The 18,519-nt window shown below is 40.6% G+C and overlaps 1 protein-coding gene and 1 pseudogene across 1 annotated transcript in view; both read left to right on the top strand.

The window, feature by feature from the left end:
- The window catches only part of LOC122084048 (translation factor GUF1 homolog, chloroplastic), a 77,570-nt gene that overhangs the window by 11,549 nt on the left and 47,502 nt on the right, over nt 1-18,519 (top strand). The window contains exons 6-9 of the mRNA XM_042652051.1: nt 10,302-10,364; nt 12,508-12,552; nt 12,758-12,858; nt 18,384-18,480. Coding sequence (XP_042507985.1) covers nt 10,302-10,364; nt 12,508-12,552; nt 12,758-12,858; nt 18,384-18,480 — 306 coding nt within the window. The remainder of the gene's footprint in view (nt 1-10,301; nt 10,365-12,507; nt 12,553-12,757; nt 12,859-18,383; nt 18,481-18,519) is intronic.
- LOC122085265 lies at nt 4,557-4,674 on the top strand (annotated as a pseudogene).

Here is an 18,519-nt window from a genome sequence, read left to right as displayed (position 1 = left end):
GTGAGGGATTTGGGTCATGATACAGATGTCGTGTTTCACAGGGAATGAGCACTGCAGAGAGGCTGGTGAAGAGGAGTTGGAGTCTTGGAGATTGGGGAGTATAGTGGAGCAGCGTAGGGAAATCCAGTTAAGATGATCATATGGAGGCTACCGTAAGTAAGACTCTGGAGCTGGAATCGATGCTACCAAGGTCGAAAGTCATGTCTGTGGCATCAGTAAAGTAGCAGTTATTGTGGTGAGATAAGTGTATGAGCACAGTCTATATTGGGGGAGGGGCATTTGCTTTTAACTAGTTTAAGAGGTTGGAGGAAAAGAGAACAGAATGTAGAAGGTGAGTCACTTTTCTGGAGAAGTGTAGGATCAGGGGGAAGACAAGTAAACTTCATAGTTGAACTTCAGTGGCCCCATGACCTCAAGGACTGAAAGAGCATTCAGGGAAGGAAGCGGGTTTACAGGGGAAATGACCTACAGGCTGAAGTCAGAGCTAGGTTGTCTCAGCCTGTGGAAGAGGTGGCATTGAGTGGGCTTGGGTGTTTTCTTTGTTTAGTTGATTTTCTGTTTGAGAAGGGTGGTTTCGAGGTGCAGGTTTTTAGTTCACTAGGTTTATACGGTTCTTTTGTGCTGTTCTTGGTGTGGGAGCTTCAGTTGGGCATATCTTTTTGTTCAAAGGTTGGGATATTTTTTGGAAGAATAACAAATTCATTACCGAGAAGAAAAGGAAGAATATATAGGGTCTAAAGGGCAAAGAAGGAGAAACAAAGCGAACAAAACAAGAAGCCTATTTCACACCCTACCTCCAATAGGCTAAGGCATGCGGCACTGGTCATCTCACCGTATCCAGTCAGCTGGTTTCTCCAAGATCTAGACTAGGGCAGATCATAACACCACCACTACACTACGGAAGATCAGATTTTTTTTTTAATTATTTTTTATTTTATTTTATTTTTTTTACATATGCACAGTCCAGCAAACAAAATATCTTACCTAAGCTCCAGTGCCAACTAAGTGATAAGATATATTTACAATTATGCAGATGAGAGTTACATACCTTACAAAAAGAGAATATTCACAGTTTACAGTATCTTTGTAGTAGACTATATACATCAGAACAGGAATATATACACAAAAAGATATAGGAATAGTCCATCCTACTTCTCAGAAGTACTTGCCTCCATAGGCGCAGTCGTCACATTCACAGGCGGGTCCGTGATCGAGTTCATCTTCTGGAATATGGGCCATGTGATTCATGGACATTGTCTCATAATCAATGCCGGGAGTCGGCAGAATACCACCTTCGTCATCTATAGGATCAAAGGAAAGGGGGTGAGCACTGGTAATGCTCAGTGAGGGGTGGGGGAGAATAAGCACACACATCCATATGCAATGCATGCTCCACACATAGAGAATGATGCTCATGCATGCTATAGTTGTCAAGGCGTCGCCAAGGCATCGCCTAGGCGTCCAGGCGGTTTGCCTGGGGCCTAGGCGACAGTCGCCTTATTGCACTTCATACTGCCTTGTGTTTTGGCACTTATTTATGCCAAATATCATTTAAGTAAATGCTTTTTATATTTGTTATTTCATTTACTTAAGATATTATTCACAAATAAGCAAATACCCCCTATTTGAATCCAATAAAAATAGTTTAAAAATCAAATTCCAAAAGGATAAAAAGTCAATCCCCCAGTCCAAGAACAAAAACTGGATTTTGGTTATAGGGGCGATTTTCAACTTTTAAATGCTGGATTTTTTCTCAATTATGAAAATTTTATAAATTCTATCATGTTAAAACATTGCTAAAAACCAAAAGTCCGGTAAAATAATTTTTTGTTTTGATATCCATAAAATTATTTTCATTTAGGCGATTTTAACAGCATTCGCGCACTTAAAAATAAGTTTGACCGGAGCATAACTTTGTCATTACAACTTAGATTTAAGTAATCTTAGACTTGTTGGAAAGCTGGTTTTATATTATAAATGATACAAAAAGTCTCATGTAAAAATAATATCATTTGACCAGTCAAACTTGTTATAGAACCAGAGCATTTCTCTAAATTTTGATTTTTTATAACTTAATATGACTTAATGTTAATTTTTTATGATTTAATATGGCTAAATGTTGATTTTTAATGACTTGATGTTGCTTAATCTTGATTTTTTATGATACAAGGTATATATAGCTTACTAAATAATATTGGAAAATAGGAAAAATAAAAAATAAAAATTGGTCGCCTTGTTCGCCTCAAGGCGTGCGCCTTCTCGCCTAAGCGCTTAGACAACCCTCCACCGCCTTGGTTCGCCTTGGCGCCGTGACAACTATGATGCATGCTCCACACATAGAGAATGACACTCATGAGTCCATTTAATTAACTATACAAAATTCATAATCCATTACTAGGTCTCATCACCTATGGGTATAAGTGCTACCAACGTAGGTGGCATACCCTACCCTGTACGTTGGGCCTCAGGTATACAAGCTACGCCACATGCAGGAGCCAGCCAGTGCCGGTACGGGTCCCAGGCCACACCGGCTAACCCCGTATCATAAATATATTCACAGGCATACAGTATGTCGTATCCTGTCTCACATCCTTAACTGATACCCCAGAACTCATCACAAGTGCACTGCTGATCAGGCAGCTACATAATTCGGGATTAGTCCGTACCTAACCCCCTACGGACAAGGGGTGTAGCACATGGGGTTGTGATACCTAACCCAGCATTCTAAATGATGCACAACCAATCATTTCAATCACACATACAAACATGGGCACCTGCATGTGACCCATCTCACCTGCCTTACCTTTCTCATTTCCATTCCGTCCCATTCCATCACAATAGTACCATCAAAGAATAAATGCAGGTAAATGTAAATGCACATACACAAGCAATTTAATGCATAAACATGATTAAACAAACACACCAAAAGAATGGGGGTTGAGAAGGGCACCCACTCACCTTGGTATTCAATTTTGGCAAGTTCACTTCTTGGATTCAAGAAAATTGCCACACTGTCACTTATGTTCCCTATTCAACAGATATTTAAATCATTAGGTACGTCACAAATTCCTACATTTTATCCACTTGCTTTAAGTATAGCATTCCCATACCCAACCTATAGAGGTCTTTGTCTGTTCCTTCCTATATACATATTGATTCCTTGATTTCTTACACCTTTTCTATAGTAGAATTAGATATAGAGAATCACTGATAGATCCTCATTGGATGAAGGGGTTTCATCCATACTTACAGTCCTTGAGGTCATATGAAATTCCAAACATTGGACCCTACAGTCATGGGTTATGTTTCTCATTAATTCTTATATAAACAAATTCAAACTTATGTCCAAAGGTTTAGTAACCTGTTACATAGCCCATCTGGCTTCAGGAACCCAAATCGGTGGGTTACCTGGGTCAAAACCGGTACCATGTTTGTTGTAGTGCCCGAATTGCATCCATTTTTCATTTTGAATTTCCAATACTTATCTTAGGTCAGTGAGGAAAAAAAGGTTAAATGCCAAGTTGACCCAATTTTGGGTTTCAATTTATTACACCCACAACTAATATAGTCTAATTCTGCAGGCATAGTGTAGGAATTTAAAGAGAACTGCAGAATTAGAGTATTTCTCATGCCTTGGCCATCAATTTGAGATGAACATTTATAAGTACTAACCTAACCTAATTAATTCAGCCCTTATTACATAATTTCAGCTTGAATAAAATTATGTTCCTAGGGTTTTGGCAGAATTTCCACTAAATCAACCCTATTCCAGCCCTTATTGCATAATCCCTACTGAAAAAGAAGTAGTCATATGTTCTAGGGTTTAGCAGGGATAGGGTTTTTTTACCAATTGGGTCCCCAATAGCCCATAAAAATTAGGACTTTCTTTACTGGGCAGCTATTCTACTTACAGGGATTCCCTGGCAGTTAACAATTGGGTAAAACCCTAACCCTAGCTGCCCAATCTACATGAAATTACCTAATTAACCTTACTGCAGTAATAAGTTCACTTACCTGGGTGCAGAGTTGATCTAAGAGCAGCCTGAGGTGAGTGAGTTCCCTTCTTCCTTCTCTTTCTTCTTCTTCCTTCTCTTTCTTCTTCTTCCTTCTCTTTCCTTCTTCTTCTTCTTCTTCTCCTTTCTGTCTTTTTCTCCTTACTGTTACAGCAGTCACGTTTGATGCAATCTCAGCCCATTATCCCTTATATATAAGGCAGCCCCAAGGGTCTGTTTGGCTGGCCCTCTTCAAGTATTGCTAAGGTCTGTTTGGTTGCCCTCTTAAATCCTTATAACTAAGGTTTGTTTGGCTGCCTTCTTAAGTTGGCTGCCCTCTTTTATTTCCATATAAATTACATACATACTATATATATATATATAATACCTAGTAGTCTATAAATTCACTTCCTCTAAAGTATGCATTTCATGCCTCATTTAAGTCTCTTCCTATAGGGGTATAATGGGAATTTTGCACAACAGAGGTGGGCTCCACAGTGTAAAAACCCAAAAATTACATTCTGTTAGGCAAAATTGGCTGGCCAGTTTTGGACCTACCAGTGTGGGTGCGATCATACCAGCACTAATGCACCAAATCCCATAAAACTCCGTAGTTAAGCGTGCTTGGGTGAGAGTAGTATTAGGATGGGTGACCCCCTGAGAAGTCCTCATGTCGCATTTTTTTTTTCCTACTATTCTTAGTCTTGTACTTAAACTTACCTCTTTGTCCATCCCTCCTTATGAGTTCCCCAATGATATTGGCAAGCTGAACAGGAGCAGGTGGGGTCACTTCTGCTTTCTTAGCAGTCCACAACTGCCAGCCATGCCAGCATTGGCTTCCTCTGCTCTTTCTTCTTGCCTGTCCACAAGTAGGGGTATAAATATCAGATTAGGGTGTTATAGCCTATCCAAGAGGGGGGGGGACGGCTGCAAGATGGAGGGGGGCAGATGCCAGGACACAACAATTAGCTGTTATAGAAGAACAGAAGAGCATCGCAAGCTTGGAGTTAACATCAAAGTAGATGGCCTTCCAAATCCTATCAAAGGTGAGAGAGTTGGAAGACAATCTTCGAAGATTGTGTTCCATCCAAATGTGGTTGATGGTAGCCCAAATGGAATTCCCTACAAATGTCAGATACACCTAGATATGAGGTTGGGATTTTTAAGTAGGGCTATGCCTGTGATCAAGGTTTTAACTATCAGTATTGGAGAGTTGCAAGATACGGTAAAGTTATGCATAGAAATGCTAAGAATACATGAAAAATACATTTTGAAGCATACAACACTAAATAAGCAATGTATAAAATGTATCATATATAAATACTAAAAAGGAGAACAATGTATTGCAAGACAAAGTGCAACAACAACAAATGGATCCATGCAAAGTGAAAAATTGAAAATTGTATAACTGATGTTTCTAACATGTACTAATAGTCTACTACCATAGAGTGTTTCTGGCTGGTTCAAACTCATAGCTGGAAGCCTGGAAGTGTTTTCAGGTGAAGGAGCAACCAGAGTGATGTTGTACATAGACCGAACTTATGGTAATGCAACTCCAGCTCATGGTAGAATCTTGTCTACTGCTCTAGACTGGCCAATGTTTGTACACTGCTGAAATGTTGTTAGGTCTGACCACATCCATGACTTCTATACCCGAAGAAGCCTCATTGTCTATAGCCCAAAAAAGCACCTAAAAAAGCATATCGTCCATGTGCTGATGAAGCACTAAAATGATCCGAACTCATGCTCAGTGACTCAATGTCCCTCATAAGCACATCACTATCATGTGGATTGAGGCCATGCTTACACTTCCGACTGTATGCCTGTGGCTTTGGGAGAGTACCATGATCCGACTCGGGTTGCATGTGTATCCTGCCGCACATGTGAACTGCAACCCAACATAAGATTGTGAAGCCGCACCACCACCACCACTACTGCCACCATTCACCATCACCATCACCATCACCATCACCATCACCATCACCATCACCATCACCATCACCATCACCATCACCATCATCATCAGTGCCACCACCATCGCCATCACCATCACCACCATCACCTTCATCATTACTATCCCTGGTGAAGCCCCACCAGGCCTCGTCCTCCTAGTATCACCATTGTCAGAGCTACTAACATCTAGGTCTAGTACTTTGTGTATGTGATAGTGGTTGTGTTTCATCTTCATCCATTTGTCTGATTATGTTCTCTATAACTGGATCAGGTATGGTTGTTTGCCATCCTTCACTCAACTAATCCATCGCCAACACCATCTACATAATCCTCTTCTTTAACTCGAGATATTTCATCTTCAAGACTTCAACTTTATATTGTAATGAACATACTGCCACCATTCACCATCACCATCACCATCATCATCAGTGCCACCACCATCGCCATCACCATCACCACTATCACGTTCATCATTGCTATCCCTGGTGAAGCCCCACCAGGCCTCGTCCTCCTAGTAGCACCATCGTCAGAGCTACTAATGTCTAGGTCTTTTACTTTGTGTATGTGATAGTGGTTGTGTTTCGTATTCATCCATTTGTCTGATTATGTTCTCTATAACTGGATCAGGTATGGTTGTTTGCCATCCCTCACTCAACTAATCCATCACCAACACCATCTACATAATCCCCTTCTTTAACTCGAGATATTTCATCTTCAACTTTATATTGTAATGAACATACACTAACCTCTCCAGTTTTGCATGAATAAAATAGTTTTGGGTTTAGTGTTCATCAACCTGAATGTACTCCAGTTTCATACATTGATTTTATGAAAAATTCCAGCTTTTTTGTATTTTCCCTATTTTTTAATCATTTTCGAAATGATTAAATAATAAAAAAAATATAGAAAAAATTCAAAATTTGAGTTGTAACTTGTAGTATGTTGTTTGTATACAACATATAAATTTCTCACACATTTTGGCTAGTATGTTGTAATAAATCTGAGAATGTTCGAAAGTTTCTTTCTTTTTTTTTTGGGAAAAAAGTTTGAATCTGAGTACAAATGTTGTTTTTTGTCATCATTCATGGTTAAATAATGTTTGTTTAACCTAAATGCATGTTCTACATGCAACAAACATGTCCAAGAAACCAAAGTTAACAAAAAAGTTGTTTTTGAAGAACTTTGAGGTTTTCTTCAAAACCTTGACTTAGGGCTTGAATCTTTCCTTCACACAACTTGTAGAAGCCCTTTGGAGTCACTTTTTGTCAACTTGTAGAAGCCTTATTTTGTTTTGTTGTGTAGATTGAGAGAAAAGAGAGTTTGAAGAAGTGCAAAGTGGAGTTCTCCCTTCAAAAAATCGTTTTCTGTTGGTTACAAAAGCATTCTGCCCATTTAAGTGATAGTATCGAACCGTATTGATACATACCGATACTTATGGTAAAATCAAATGGTCAGCTTCAAGTGGACGTATTGGTGAGTATCGTGTGTATTGGAGGGTATTAGGCGATACTCTTCGATACAAAATAATTTTGAAAAATTACATGTGCCATATCGGTGGTATCATATTGATGGCTACCGATACCATGCGTATGGGTTGATATGGTACGATGCAAACCGATACTTTAAACCATGATTATAAGTACTACCATCCACCGTCTTTCCGCATGTTGGTTACCATTGATGTGGTTTTATATGAGATTGAAGCTTATTTTTCTTCCCTGGCACCTCTTTACGGGAAGTCTTCTCCATGACCATGAGAAGATGTGCCACTATTTGTTCCGATGGACAATTCTCTGTCTCTTGTTGAGGAATGTTTGGTTGAAAGGGGATATGAAGCATTTGGTTGAAAGGGACAAGGACAAGGAGGAGGACACCATGGAAACTCAAGACGCTACAACAGTTAAGGGGATCCGAACCCATTGAAAGCGTATATTCGATCTCGGCATAAGCAGGTTGATGCTACCACCACCACTGTGCCCAGCTAATTGTCACTACTTGATCCAAGTTCTTCTCACTCCGTTTGGTGAGTCTTTTCGTCCTCATGATCCTACTCTTAACTTACCTACTGCTATTTGTAAATTCTGTGGGACTACTACTCCACACCCCATTTTTCCTGTTGTCTCATATAATTCCCTTTCTCATGCTTTCCGTATTTTTGTGTCTTCCTTGTCTTCTGTTTCCATTCCCTAGCATTGGCGGGAGGATTTAGCCAACTCATTGTGGAAGGATGCTATAGTTAAAGAGATGAGGGCACTTGGGAAGAATGACACATGGGACTTGGTACTTCCTCTAGGTAAGAAACCTGTGGGCTGCAAGTGGATGTTCACTGTTAAACAAAAGATGGATGGAACCATAGTTTTTAAGGCGGTAAGGCGACGGAGGCGTTTGGGGGTCTTTCGGAGCGCCTTAGCGATAAGGCGGGCATAAAGCATCGCCTTATTGGCTAAAGCATTCCTGCGTAATATTGTTATAAAACCAATCTATTTGGCTCAAATCCTAGTTGACTCCTATTACTCATATGTTAAATAAATATTAAAGATTCATATTCATACCAATGTAAGATATTCATCAAGAAAACAAATCAATAAAGTGAATAAACTAAGTTCATCTTCATCAATATTCAATCATCAATCATCAATCATCAATCATCAATATTCAATCATCAATCATCAATCATCATAACATATTAACACATAATATAAATACATAATTATGAAACAAAATTATAAATATAAAGAAAAGAAGACATAAAAAATACAAGTATTTCTTATACTTACCTCTATGATGTCAAAATGAGTGCATAAGACCTAACGTCATCCACTATATTTTTACTCCTGTCAAAGAAGAATGAAGCTCATCGCTGCCGGAGCAAACTCACTGTTGCCGGAGCAAAATGGTCGCCTAGATCAGTGGTTCTTCCTTGTTCCTTGATTCCTTCTCAAAGCCCTTTCTTAAAACCCTTGACAAAATCCAAACCCTGTTTGTGAATCGTGTTTTTATTTTGTTTGTTTTGGTTATTTTTGGTGGAGTAAAGCTGATCCCATACATCTCAAGTGTTAACAAAATCATACACCTACCAATAAAAAATCTATATTTGGAATCTTCATCAAGTAATTTTAAAATGTGTTTAAAAAAAAAAAAAAAACCCCATAAGGCGCCACTTCACGTAAGGCGGAGCATTGCCTTACCATCTCTAGATCGCATCAGCGCCAACGCCTTAGCAGTGCCTTAAAAACTATGGATGGAATGGTGAACAGGTACAAGGCAATGCTGGTTGCAAGGGGATTCACTTAGACATATGGGATTGATTACCAGGAAACTTTTGCTCCAGTGGCCAATATGAATACTATTTGGGTTATCCTCTCACGTGCAGATGAATACTGTTCAGGTTATCCCCTCATGTGCCTTGCTCCCTAACAACCTTCAGACACCCTAATTTCGGGGTGTAGTGAACAGTGACCAAGGTAAAGAATTCCTTTCTCCTTGGGGAGCTATGACTTGATGTAAAGAATGCCTTTCTCCATGGGGAGCTTGGAGAGGAGGTTTGGGTTACCTTGCACCCTAACAATCTTGAGACACCCTAATTTTTCATATATATCTATGACATGTGGTGTCTTGATGAGTAATTCAGTCTTTTGGGACACTATTACTCGAAGTGTCCTCATTTAGTTGGCTATGTTAATCCTTCTTCTCCTCATAACATCCATCAATTCTAGACATTTACCCGTTAAAGATCCAATGTTCCAAAATGCTAATCTTTACACTTTTGGACTAGCTTCTTTACCGCACTCGTCCATGGCGCAGGAACCATTTCCTACTTGTCGACATGGCACGTCGCTTACAAGGGACACCCTAGCTAACCTTGCTCACTTTTCACTACTCCCGGATCATAGTGTAGCACGTCACATATATGATGCATTTCTTTTATTGCAAGTAATTATCAAAATACATTGAACTAATTTGCATGAAGTTACCTTCTATTTTTTCCCTTAAATCTGCAAAAAATAAAAAAATATTTAGAGAAATATCTGTACTCATACATGTTAATAGATCTGATAATTGTCATACACATAAATTTCCCCACTCAATATCAATTTTTTTTGCAAGAAAATAATTTGTATTTCATGAAGAACACTTTTCGATTTTCTGAAGAATTTCTCAAATCTATGCACAAATTCATGCAACAATTCATGTTTGATGCATTGATTTAGTTCTTTTTACCTAAATCTACTCAACCATAGCAAATTTAGATGGCTAAACTCTCTTACCTTTTCTTACATATATAGAGTTCATGAAAATGGGAAATTTCTGAATCTCTAATGGTTTTGGGTTATGATTGTTTCCGTTTTAATGCAGGTTTTGAACAAAATAGATCTCCCTGGTGCTGAACCAGATCGTGTCTCACAAGAGATTGAAGAGGTTTGTGTGTGAGGTCTACAAATGGTGCATAATTTTATATCCTCTGTTTGGTCACTGTCAACATTGATTAGAGGAAATTATTCTAGATGATTTGAACTTTCTCTCTTGGAAGTGAGGGCTCTAGTACTAGTAGGTATTGGAAAACCTATTTCCCATTCAATAGTTGCATGTTTGACTTACTATTTTCTATCAAGATAATTAGAGTTACAAATGCTGACCCCTTTTTTTTTTTTGGATGAATAAATGAATTCATTACCTAGTAGAGAAAAGAAAATACAAAGGGGAAGGAGAAGAGAGGAGAAGGGGGGCGGGGGGCACAACCCAAGGGGAAGGAGAAGAGAGGAGAAGGGGTGGGGGGAGGGGGCACAACCCAAGAAGCCAAACCCAAGGGGCAGCACAAAATCACACAAAAAGGGGGGCCCTAGCTAGAAAACAACCAGAGGGGGCAATCAAGGGGGGATACATGCCGGGGGGGATAAGAGAGATGGGGAGGCCCTAGTAGACAACAATAAGCATGTTCCTTGCGCTATCAGAAATCCTACCCTAAGGGATATATCTAAGTTTGGAGCTGACATCAAAGTAGATAGCATTCCGAATCTTCTTAAAGGAGTGAGAGTTGGAGGTCCATCTATGGAGATTGTGCTCCATCCAGAGATGGTTGATGGTAGCATAGAAGGCCAATTTCGTAGTCGTGTCGGTGATGGAGGAGCCGCCAAAGGTCATGTCTACCTAGATCCATTCTCTACTCAAGGGGAGTACTTCTACTAGAAGGCCAACAGTTGCTGAGAACCCTTTCCCAAATAGACGAGGAGAAGAGGCAAGAGAAAAAGAGATGGTCAGTGTCTTCAACACCATTCTAGCAAAGGCAACACGAGGGGAGACTGGAATGTGCCGATAAAGAAGAAAGGCCTGGGTAGGAAGGCAGTTGGATAGAGCTCGCCAAGCAAACGTTGCGCCAAGGGACTAGGGGGGACGAAGTACGAATATGGTTCCAAGTGAAGGCAGAGGAGAAGATCCCCGTGGGGGAGGGATGCCATGTGATTTTGTACTCTCTTCCTTGGTGGACGGGAGGGATGTGTCAGAGATATTAGTTATGTTCCTAAGGGCAGTTTAGTAATTTGTCGTTATATGTTTTATTTTCATTTCCCTCCTTAGGGAGGTATGTGTAATATCATGTAAATATATTAGTGAAGTAATATATTGGTGTGAGTGAGACTTTACTCACAATACACATTCTACCATTCTTCTTCTTCTTCTCCATCTTCTTCCTCTCCAACTCTTTCTCCTTGTTCTTCCTCTTTCTCTCTTTCTCTCTTTCTCCCTTGTTAATCACAAACCTTACATTCTAATTGGATGGGGGGAGGGAGGACCAGAGATCAGCAATAGGGGGAGGGGAAGAGGGAGGGGACCAATCTCCAAGGGAGATGATGCAGGCGACAGGGGTCATCCTCGAGAGGCCCGAAGAATAGAGGATTCGGGGAGTGATTATGGGGAGGAGAATGCTAGAAGGGTGCCAAGGATCAAGCCACAGGGAGGTAGAGGACCAATTCCTTATAGAATACAAGATAGCCGAAAGGGCTAAAGGCCTTTTGGCAAGAATGTTATGCCAATTCGCCAAATCCAGGAGGCATCAAGAAAGAGAGAGGTTGACCAGAGGGAGTCATTCTTGAGGGGGCAGGAGTAGACCCAGGAGACCCAATTACTATTCTGCTTGGTAACAATCTTCCAGATGAGCTTGAGGATGCTGGCAGAATTAGTATCTATAATCTTCCGGAGGTCTAGACCTCCCTCAGATTTGTGGAGACAGACTTTGTACCAACTTAAGGGGTGGAGAAATTTAGAGGAATTAGAGCCTTTCCAAGGAAAGAAGAAATGAGGGACTTAATGGATTTAGAAGTGGAAGCAGGGAGGGAGAAGATACCAGACTCGTAGAGGGACACTTTACTATAGTGAAAATTTCTAGTAACTGGACAAAAATGAGATTGAGTTCTGGAATTATTTCTTGCATGCTTACCACCTGTTGTAGATGTTGGTGGTATATTGCTCTACTCATTGCATCTTGATACTGTTGAGAAGGAAACAAGTCAAGTACTTGCTGTAAAAAAAAGGTTCTATATTAACTATGCATCTTTGTCTGTTGTAGATGATTGGATTGGATTGTAGTGAGGCGATTTACTGCTCAGCTAAGGTAAGTGCAACGTGCAATCTTTGAATTATGTGTAATTTGTGTCATCATGCCTAGCTATTAAAATGGAAGGAACATGAAAGCTTGTCAAGGATTTGTATTTGTTCTGTTAGTTCTTTTTTATTTTCCTGCCGGTGCCCTATTCTCTACATCTGTATTGATTAATTTCATAAATATCTTTTTCTTTGGTTTTCTTTGTCCTTTGTAGGAGGGTATAGGTATAACGGAAATCCTTAATTCTATTGTTAAGAGGATTCCCCCGCCCAAGGATACTGCTGAAAGGCCTTTAAGAGCTCTTATATTTGATAGGTATCTACCTTCGCATTCTGGAAAGTAATTTCGAAGACACTATTCATGTTCTATTATGCCATGATATTCTTTACAGTTTACACTCTAGTGGATGTTGAGACATTGGCTCTATTTGTGTATTTTGTATTAGTAGCATCAGAAATTCTTGAACTTGTATGTATGAATTCAACTGTTTTAATATTTAAATATGGAAAAAGGGGTGCCGGTCAGGCAGCATAGATGTGAAGTTCCAGCCCCCAATTTTTTCCATATAGCATGCCATTTGTGAAAATATGAACTGTTGAATGGGTACAGGGGACCATGTGTTGGTCATGTTAAATTCGGGCCCCCATTAAATTGTGTGGCCCACATTGTATTGTAATTTCTCCTTGTATTTTCAATGGTCTGGAAGTGCTCTAAGTTTTGTGATTTTTCACCATTTTCTGTACATTTCTTAGCAAGTAGAAGAGTAATATAGGGCTGAAATTTCACACATTAGCATGGGGAGGATGGGACCTACCGATCACTAAAATTTGTGCCCCAGGGTCTGATCCCCACCTGCCCCCCTGGCTGACCTTTAGTCCTCCCTCCCCCCATTACCCTGGTCATCGGGCTAGAGAGGACAAGATCTCTTGGCTTCCATCCTCTACGGGAAAATTTACCTCTGCCTCTGCTTGGAACCATATTCGTGTCGTGGGCTCCCCTGTCCCCTGGCATAAACTAACCTGCTTTAAAGGTCATATCCCTCGCCACATCTTCACTACTTGGTGAGCTCTCTCCAATTGCCTTCCTACGCAATCTTTCCTCCTCTATCGTCACGTTCCAGTTTCCCCTTCTTGCTGCCTCTGTTGGAATGGTGCTGAAGATACTGACCATCTCTTTTTTTCCTATCCCTTCTCCTCCACGGTCAGGAAAAAAGTTCTCAGCAATTGCTAGCCTTCTCGCAGATGTATTCTGCCCTTGAGTTGAGAATGGTCTTGGGATGATATGACCTTTGGTGGATCCTCCATATGTGACACGATAGGGAAATTGGCTTTCTGTGCAATTGTAAACCATCTCTGGATGGAGCGCAATCTTCGTAGATGCACTTCCAACTCTCGCTCTTTTGAGAAAATTTGGAAAACCATCTATTTTGAATTTTTGATGTTAGCTCCAAGCTTGGGTGCATCCGTCACCGTAGGATTATTGATACCCAAGGAATAGGCTCACTGTTGCCTCCTGGGGTCTCCCTCTTTCTCTCCTATCACCCCCTTGATGTGCCCCCTTAGTTCCTCTTAGCTGTATGTTGGTTGGGGTCTTCCCCTGTGACTAATTTTTTCTGCCTTCCGTAAGGGCATGGCCTTGGTCTCCCCTCCCCCCCTTCTCCCTTCTACTTGTATGTTCTTTTCTTTGCTTGGTAATGAATACATTTATTTATCAAAATAAATAAATAAAAAAAAAAAATTTGCGTGCCAGCTGATTTGCCACATTGCAGAAAACACTGCTGGTACTACACTCGGCTGCAGTCTTGCTGGGCTTCCACCCGCTTGCACGTTTTTGGGATAGCTGATCCCTATATTCGATTTGCATATGCACAGTCTCCCTTCATTTGCATCACATTACTCGTGTAAGGTGCGTTAAGTGTTTTCTTTTATAGCTTGGACTGAATCAACTGAACTTGTAAAGTCAAGGAATTTGTGAAACTGAGTCACTATGTTGGTTCAAATCCTAATTTTGGCATGCCGTTGGCATGACAATAAGTGTTGAGGACCTCTTTGCAAAATACCACAAAGTAATGTAGAGATATTTTGTGACATCTCTAGCACTTTGGATTTTACTTAGAAGTTAGAATTCTTCCACCATAGTGACACCTCATTTGCATTCTTCCTTATCTGAAAGATGTTGAATGCTTCATATGTTCCTCTAAATGGCTGGTTTCACTTTGACCCGAATTTTTTGGGGACAGGTTTGGCCTTTAATTGGTTAGGTAGATCCAGATCAACCTTAAGGATTGATGGGCTCTATAGGTGTTTGAAATGCCAGCTGCAAAACCTGATGAATATGTATCAAATCAAGAGCAAAACAAAATGCTAAGGCACACAACATGGATGCTACACAGGGAAATACAAAGAGAAGGCAAATATGCTAATCAGTCAACAAAAAAAATACATAGTCAACATCTAGTTATATGGGAGAAGGCATAGAGAGTTTCCTAAATGTTGGAACCCAACAAGGTCATCAAAATCCTTAGTAGAGTGATGTGCACAAATATAGCCGACCATTAGGAGGGCGACACGTGGACTCACAAAAGACTCCTACTGACCTCCACTCATTAAAGAGCTGTTATCTTTGTTACCACCAAAGAGATAACCGCCACGAAAGTGGAAACTACCCACGACTCTCCATTCACGTCTAATGCTAGGAATAAGGCTCAAGGCCCACCCACGATGGTAGAGGTGGACGGTCAACCAAACCGCAGAACCGTTTAGACTCTGGGATAAAGAGGGAAATGGACCCAAAACCAGGTACACTAACTCACACGCAGAGCATCAGAGAGTCCCCTACTAGAACTCCCTTCGGTCATCAATTCTCCCTCTCTATGTGCAGGTCTGGCCAAACAGAAATTTATGGCAATAGATTAGCATTGTTTGTGGGAAAAAGAAAATCCTATATCCTGCGTGAGTTGTAGCAATGTCGAAAGGTACTCGAGGAATGTCCCTTCCAACTAGGCTCCTCCTCCTATGCCTTCTCCATCTCAAGAACACCAGGATATGTAGCAAAAAGATTGCAACAGTTCTGAACCCATGAAAGGTGGTGGAGTGCCTCCAACAAACAACCAGGTCCATGTCGAGGACCAACCTGCCCCTCCAATCTAGCGATAGTGGAGCAATTTAATGCCTAACAACAAGAACTCCGACATTTAGCCCATGTCATGTCAGAGGCATCCAGGACATCAGCCGAGCTCAGGTGCGAGAGAAGCCAAGTCACTACCATGCCCCTCCTCTTGATCTGGATGAGAAGACCTAAGTTGGTCAAGCTCCATTAACAATGACGCATTTAGAAGGCATTGAGTAGGCATCGACATTGAAATGAACGTGGTAGCCAAGTGCAAAAATCCAGGATTCTTGGAAAAAGACCATGTTAAGAAGTCGTTGAGCCGACTACAAGTTGTCAACTCGGTGAAAGTCCGCGTCGAGAAGCCGCAGAGTCATTAATAGACTGTTATATCCAAAAGCCCTAGGCAAAGACTGATGACGCATTCGTTGGACAAGATGAACCTGAGGAGATTGATGTCTGGTGTTTGACCGAGAGGTTCAAACCCAGATGTTTTGGATGGTCCAAGGGGTCATTGAGAGGGAGGGGGTGTGGCAATGAGTGCTTTTGGGAGCTAGAAGAGGGCCGCTAGTGGCTGGTCAGAAGAATTACTTTTTTGACGCCGTTGGTATTCCTTAAGAGGAGATGGCTGGGCCGAGTAGTTGTTTTTTAGCTGATGGGCAATGCTTTTGTTCTTGGCCTGGACCAAGTTGTTACTTCTTGGAGGCAAGGTCATATATTTATGTCAAATATCATTTCTTAAGATATTATTCATAAATAAGCAAATATCCCCTATTTGAATCCAATAAAAATAGTTTAAAAATCAAAGTTTTAAAAGAATGAAATGTCAACCCCCCACTCCAAGAACAAAAATTGAATTTTTGATTGTACCTACGATTTTCAACTTTCAAATGCTGGGGTTTTTCAACTTTTTCTGTACCTGCTAATGTTGGGGTTCTTCTCAATTCTGAAAATTTTATATATCTTATCATTGGTGAAACATTGCTAAAAACCAAAAGCCCGGTAAAATAATCTTTTGTTTTGATATCCATAAAATTATTTTAATTTAGGAGATTTTAACGGGAATCACGCACTTTGAAATAAGTATGACTGGAACATAACTTTGTCATTAAAACTCAGATTTAAGTAATCTTAGACTTGTTGGAAAGCTGGTTTTGTGCTCTACTTAATGCAAAATGTCTCATATAAAAATAAAATCATTTGACCTGTCAAACTTATTATAAAACAAGAACATTTCTCTAAATGTTGATTTCCTTATGACTTAATGTTGATTCTTGATGATTTGATTTGGCTTCAATGTTGATTCTTGATGACTTGATGCAGCTTAATGTTGATTTTTTTATGATAAAAGGTATATATATGTAGCATACTAAATAATGTTTAAAAAGAGGGGAAAAAAATAACACTAGGTCGCCTTAAAGCTGGCGACTTGTCACCTACGCACTTAGGCGGCCCTCTAACGCCTTGGTTTGCCTTGGCGCCATGGTAACTATGATGACGAGGTCGCTAGAGGGGTCTGCAAGGACTAGAGGATTTGAGGCACATCTTTGTGGGTGATGGCTGGTGGAGAGACGGTACTAGGAGCAGATGGGAAAGGTGTAGGAGGGGCTTGGGGGGCACAGGGGACTTGAGCTTCTTCACCGACATGGAAGGGCGGACGAGCAACGACTGTTGGAGCAACAACAGTGGAAGCAGGGGTAGCCTTTGCAGCAGAGGGGAGATGCAGATCTCCACAGAGACCAGTGGGCGAGGGAGAAACCCTCAATGGGTTAAGGATGAGGCCAGCAAGGGTATCCAACTGGTGGGGGAAGGGGATGGGTTAATAAGAGAAGGGACCGGGTTGAGGGATGTGACCGGGTTAAGAGGGGTGGGCCAAGATGGTTGGCCTTGGCCTGTGATGGGCAAGCACGGTTTGAAGGTGGTAGATTCTAGAACTTGGGGTGGGGCCCCTCACTTGGGGAGGTAGAGAGAGAGAGAGTAGGGGGTAGAAGAGAGGGGTTCGTGATGAGAGAGGAGGTTATGCGAATGGGGGGTAAAAGGGTTTGGTCTGCAGGGATGGTGGTGGCGCCGTGAAAGGGAGAAACATGGTGATGGGAGCAGAGGATCTTTTCTGATCAAGGCGAGGAGGTAGAAATATATTCAGGAACTAGCAAGGCTGTAGTTTATCCTTTGCATTGAGCTTAGTGGACTTGGTGAAAGGTTGGAGCTGAGATTTTATCCCATCTTCAGGAACTATTTGGAAGTTTCACTGTAGAAGGAGACTGGCATTATTATTGGGTGAATGAGCAAAAATAGATTTATGTCTTGGAGATTATCTCATTTTTGCGTCCCAATATAAATATCACATTCCGATGGATCAGTTAGTGAATCAGCTTGGTTGGTTTTCTTGAGAGCGGTGGAGTGTGCAGGGATACATTTGTTTTCTGTGTTAGATGTTCTTGTTATCTCTAGAGGAGATATCTTTTTCTTTTGGTATTTTTTGCTCTCTTTTTTCAACAAATTTCTGTTTATTATTATAAAAAGGGTACACTAAAACTTATACTCTTGCAATTCACAGGATACATTTTTCTGTTCATGTGTTATGAATGCTTTACGTTTGTCATGTTAATAATTTCTGTATGACTTTCTGTTTTTTTTTGTTTTTGTTTTTGTTTTTGTTTTGTTTTGTTTTGTTTTGTTTTGTTTTTTTTGTTTTTGTTCCTGTTAAGTTATAGGATTTTCCTCTTGTGCAGTTATTATGATCCATATAGAGGCGTTGTTGTATATTTTCGAGTAATTGATGGGGCTATAAAGAAAGGTGACAGAATATGTTTTATGGCTAGTGAAAAGGTAATGATCTTCTGCAAGTCGTCTTCTTTTTTTTTTTTT

This window comes from Macadamia integrifolia, chromosome 7 (assembly GCF_013358625.1).
Source record: "Macadamia integrifolia cultivar HAES 741 chromosome 7, SCU_Mint_v3, whole genome shotgun sequence".
NCBI lineage: Eukaryota > Viridiplantae > Streptophyta > Magnoliopsida > Proteales > Proteaceae > Macadamia > Macadamia integrifolia.
The sequence above is the reverse complement of the archived record's forward strand: the minus strand, read 5'-3'. Positions and strand labels throughout refer to the sequence as shown.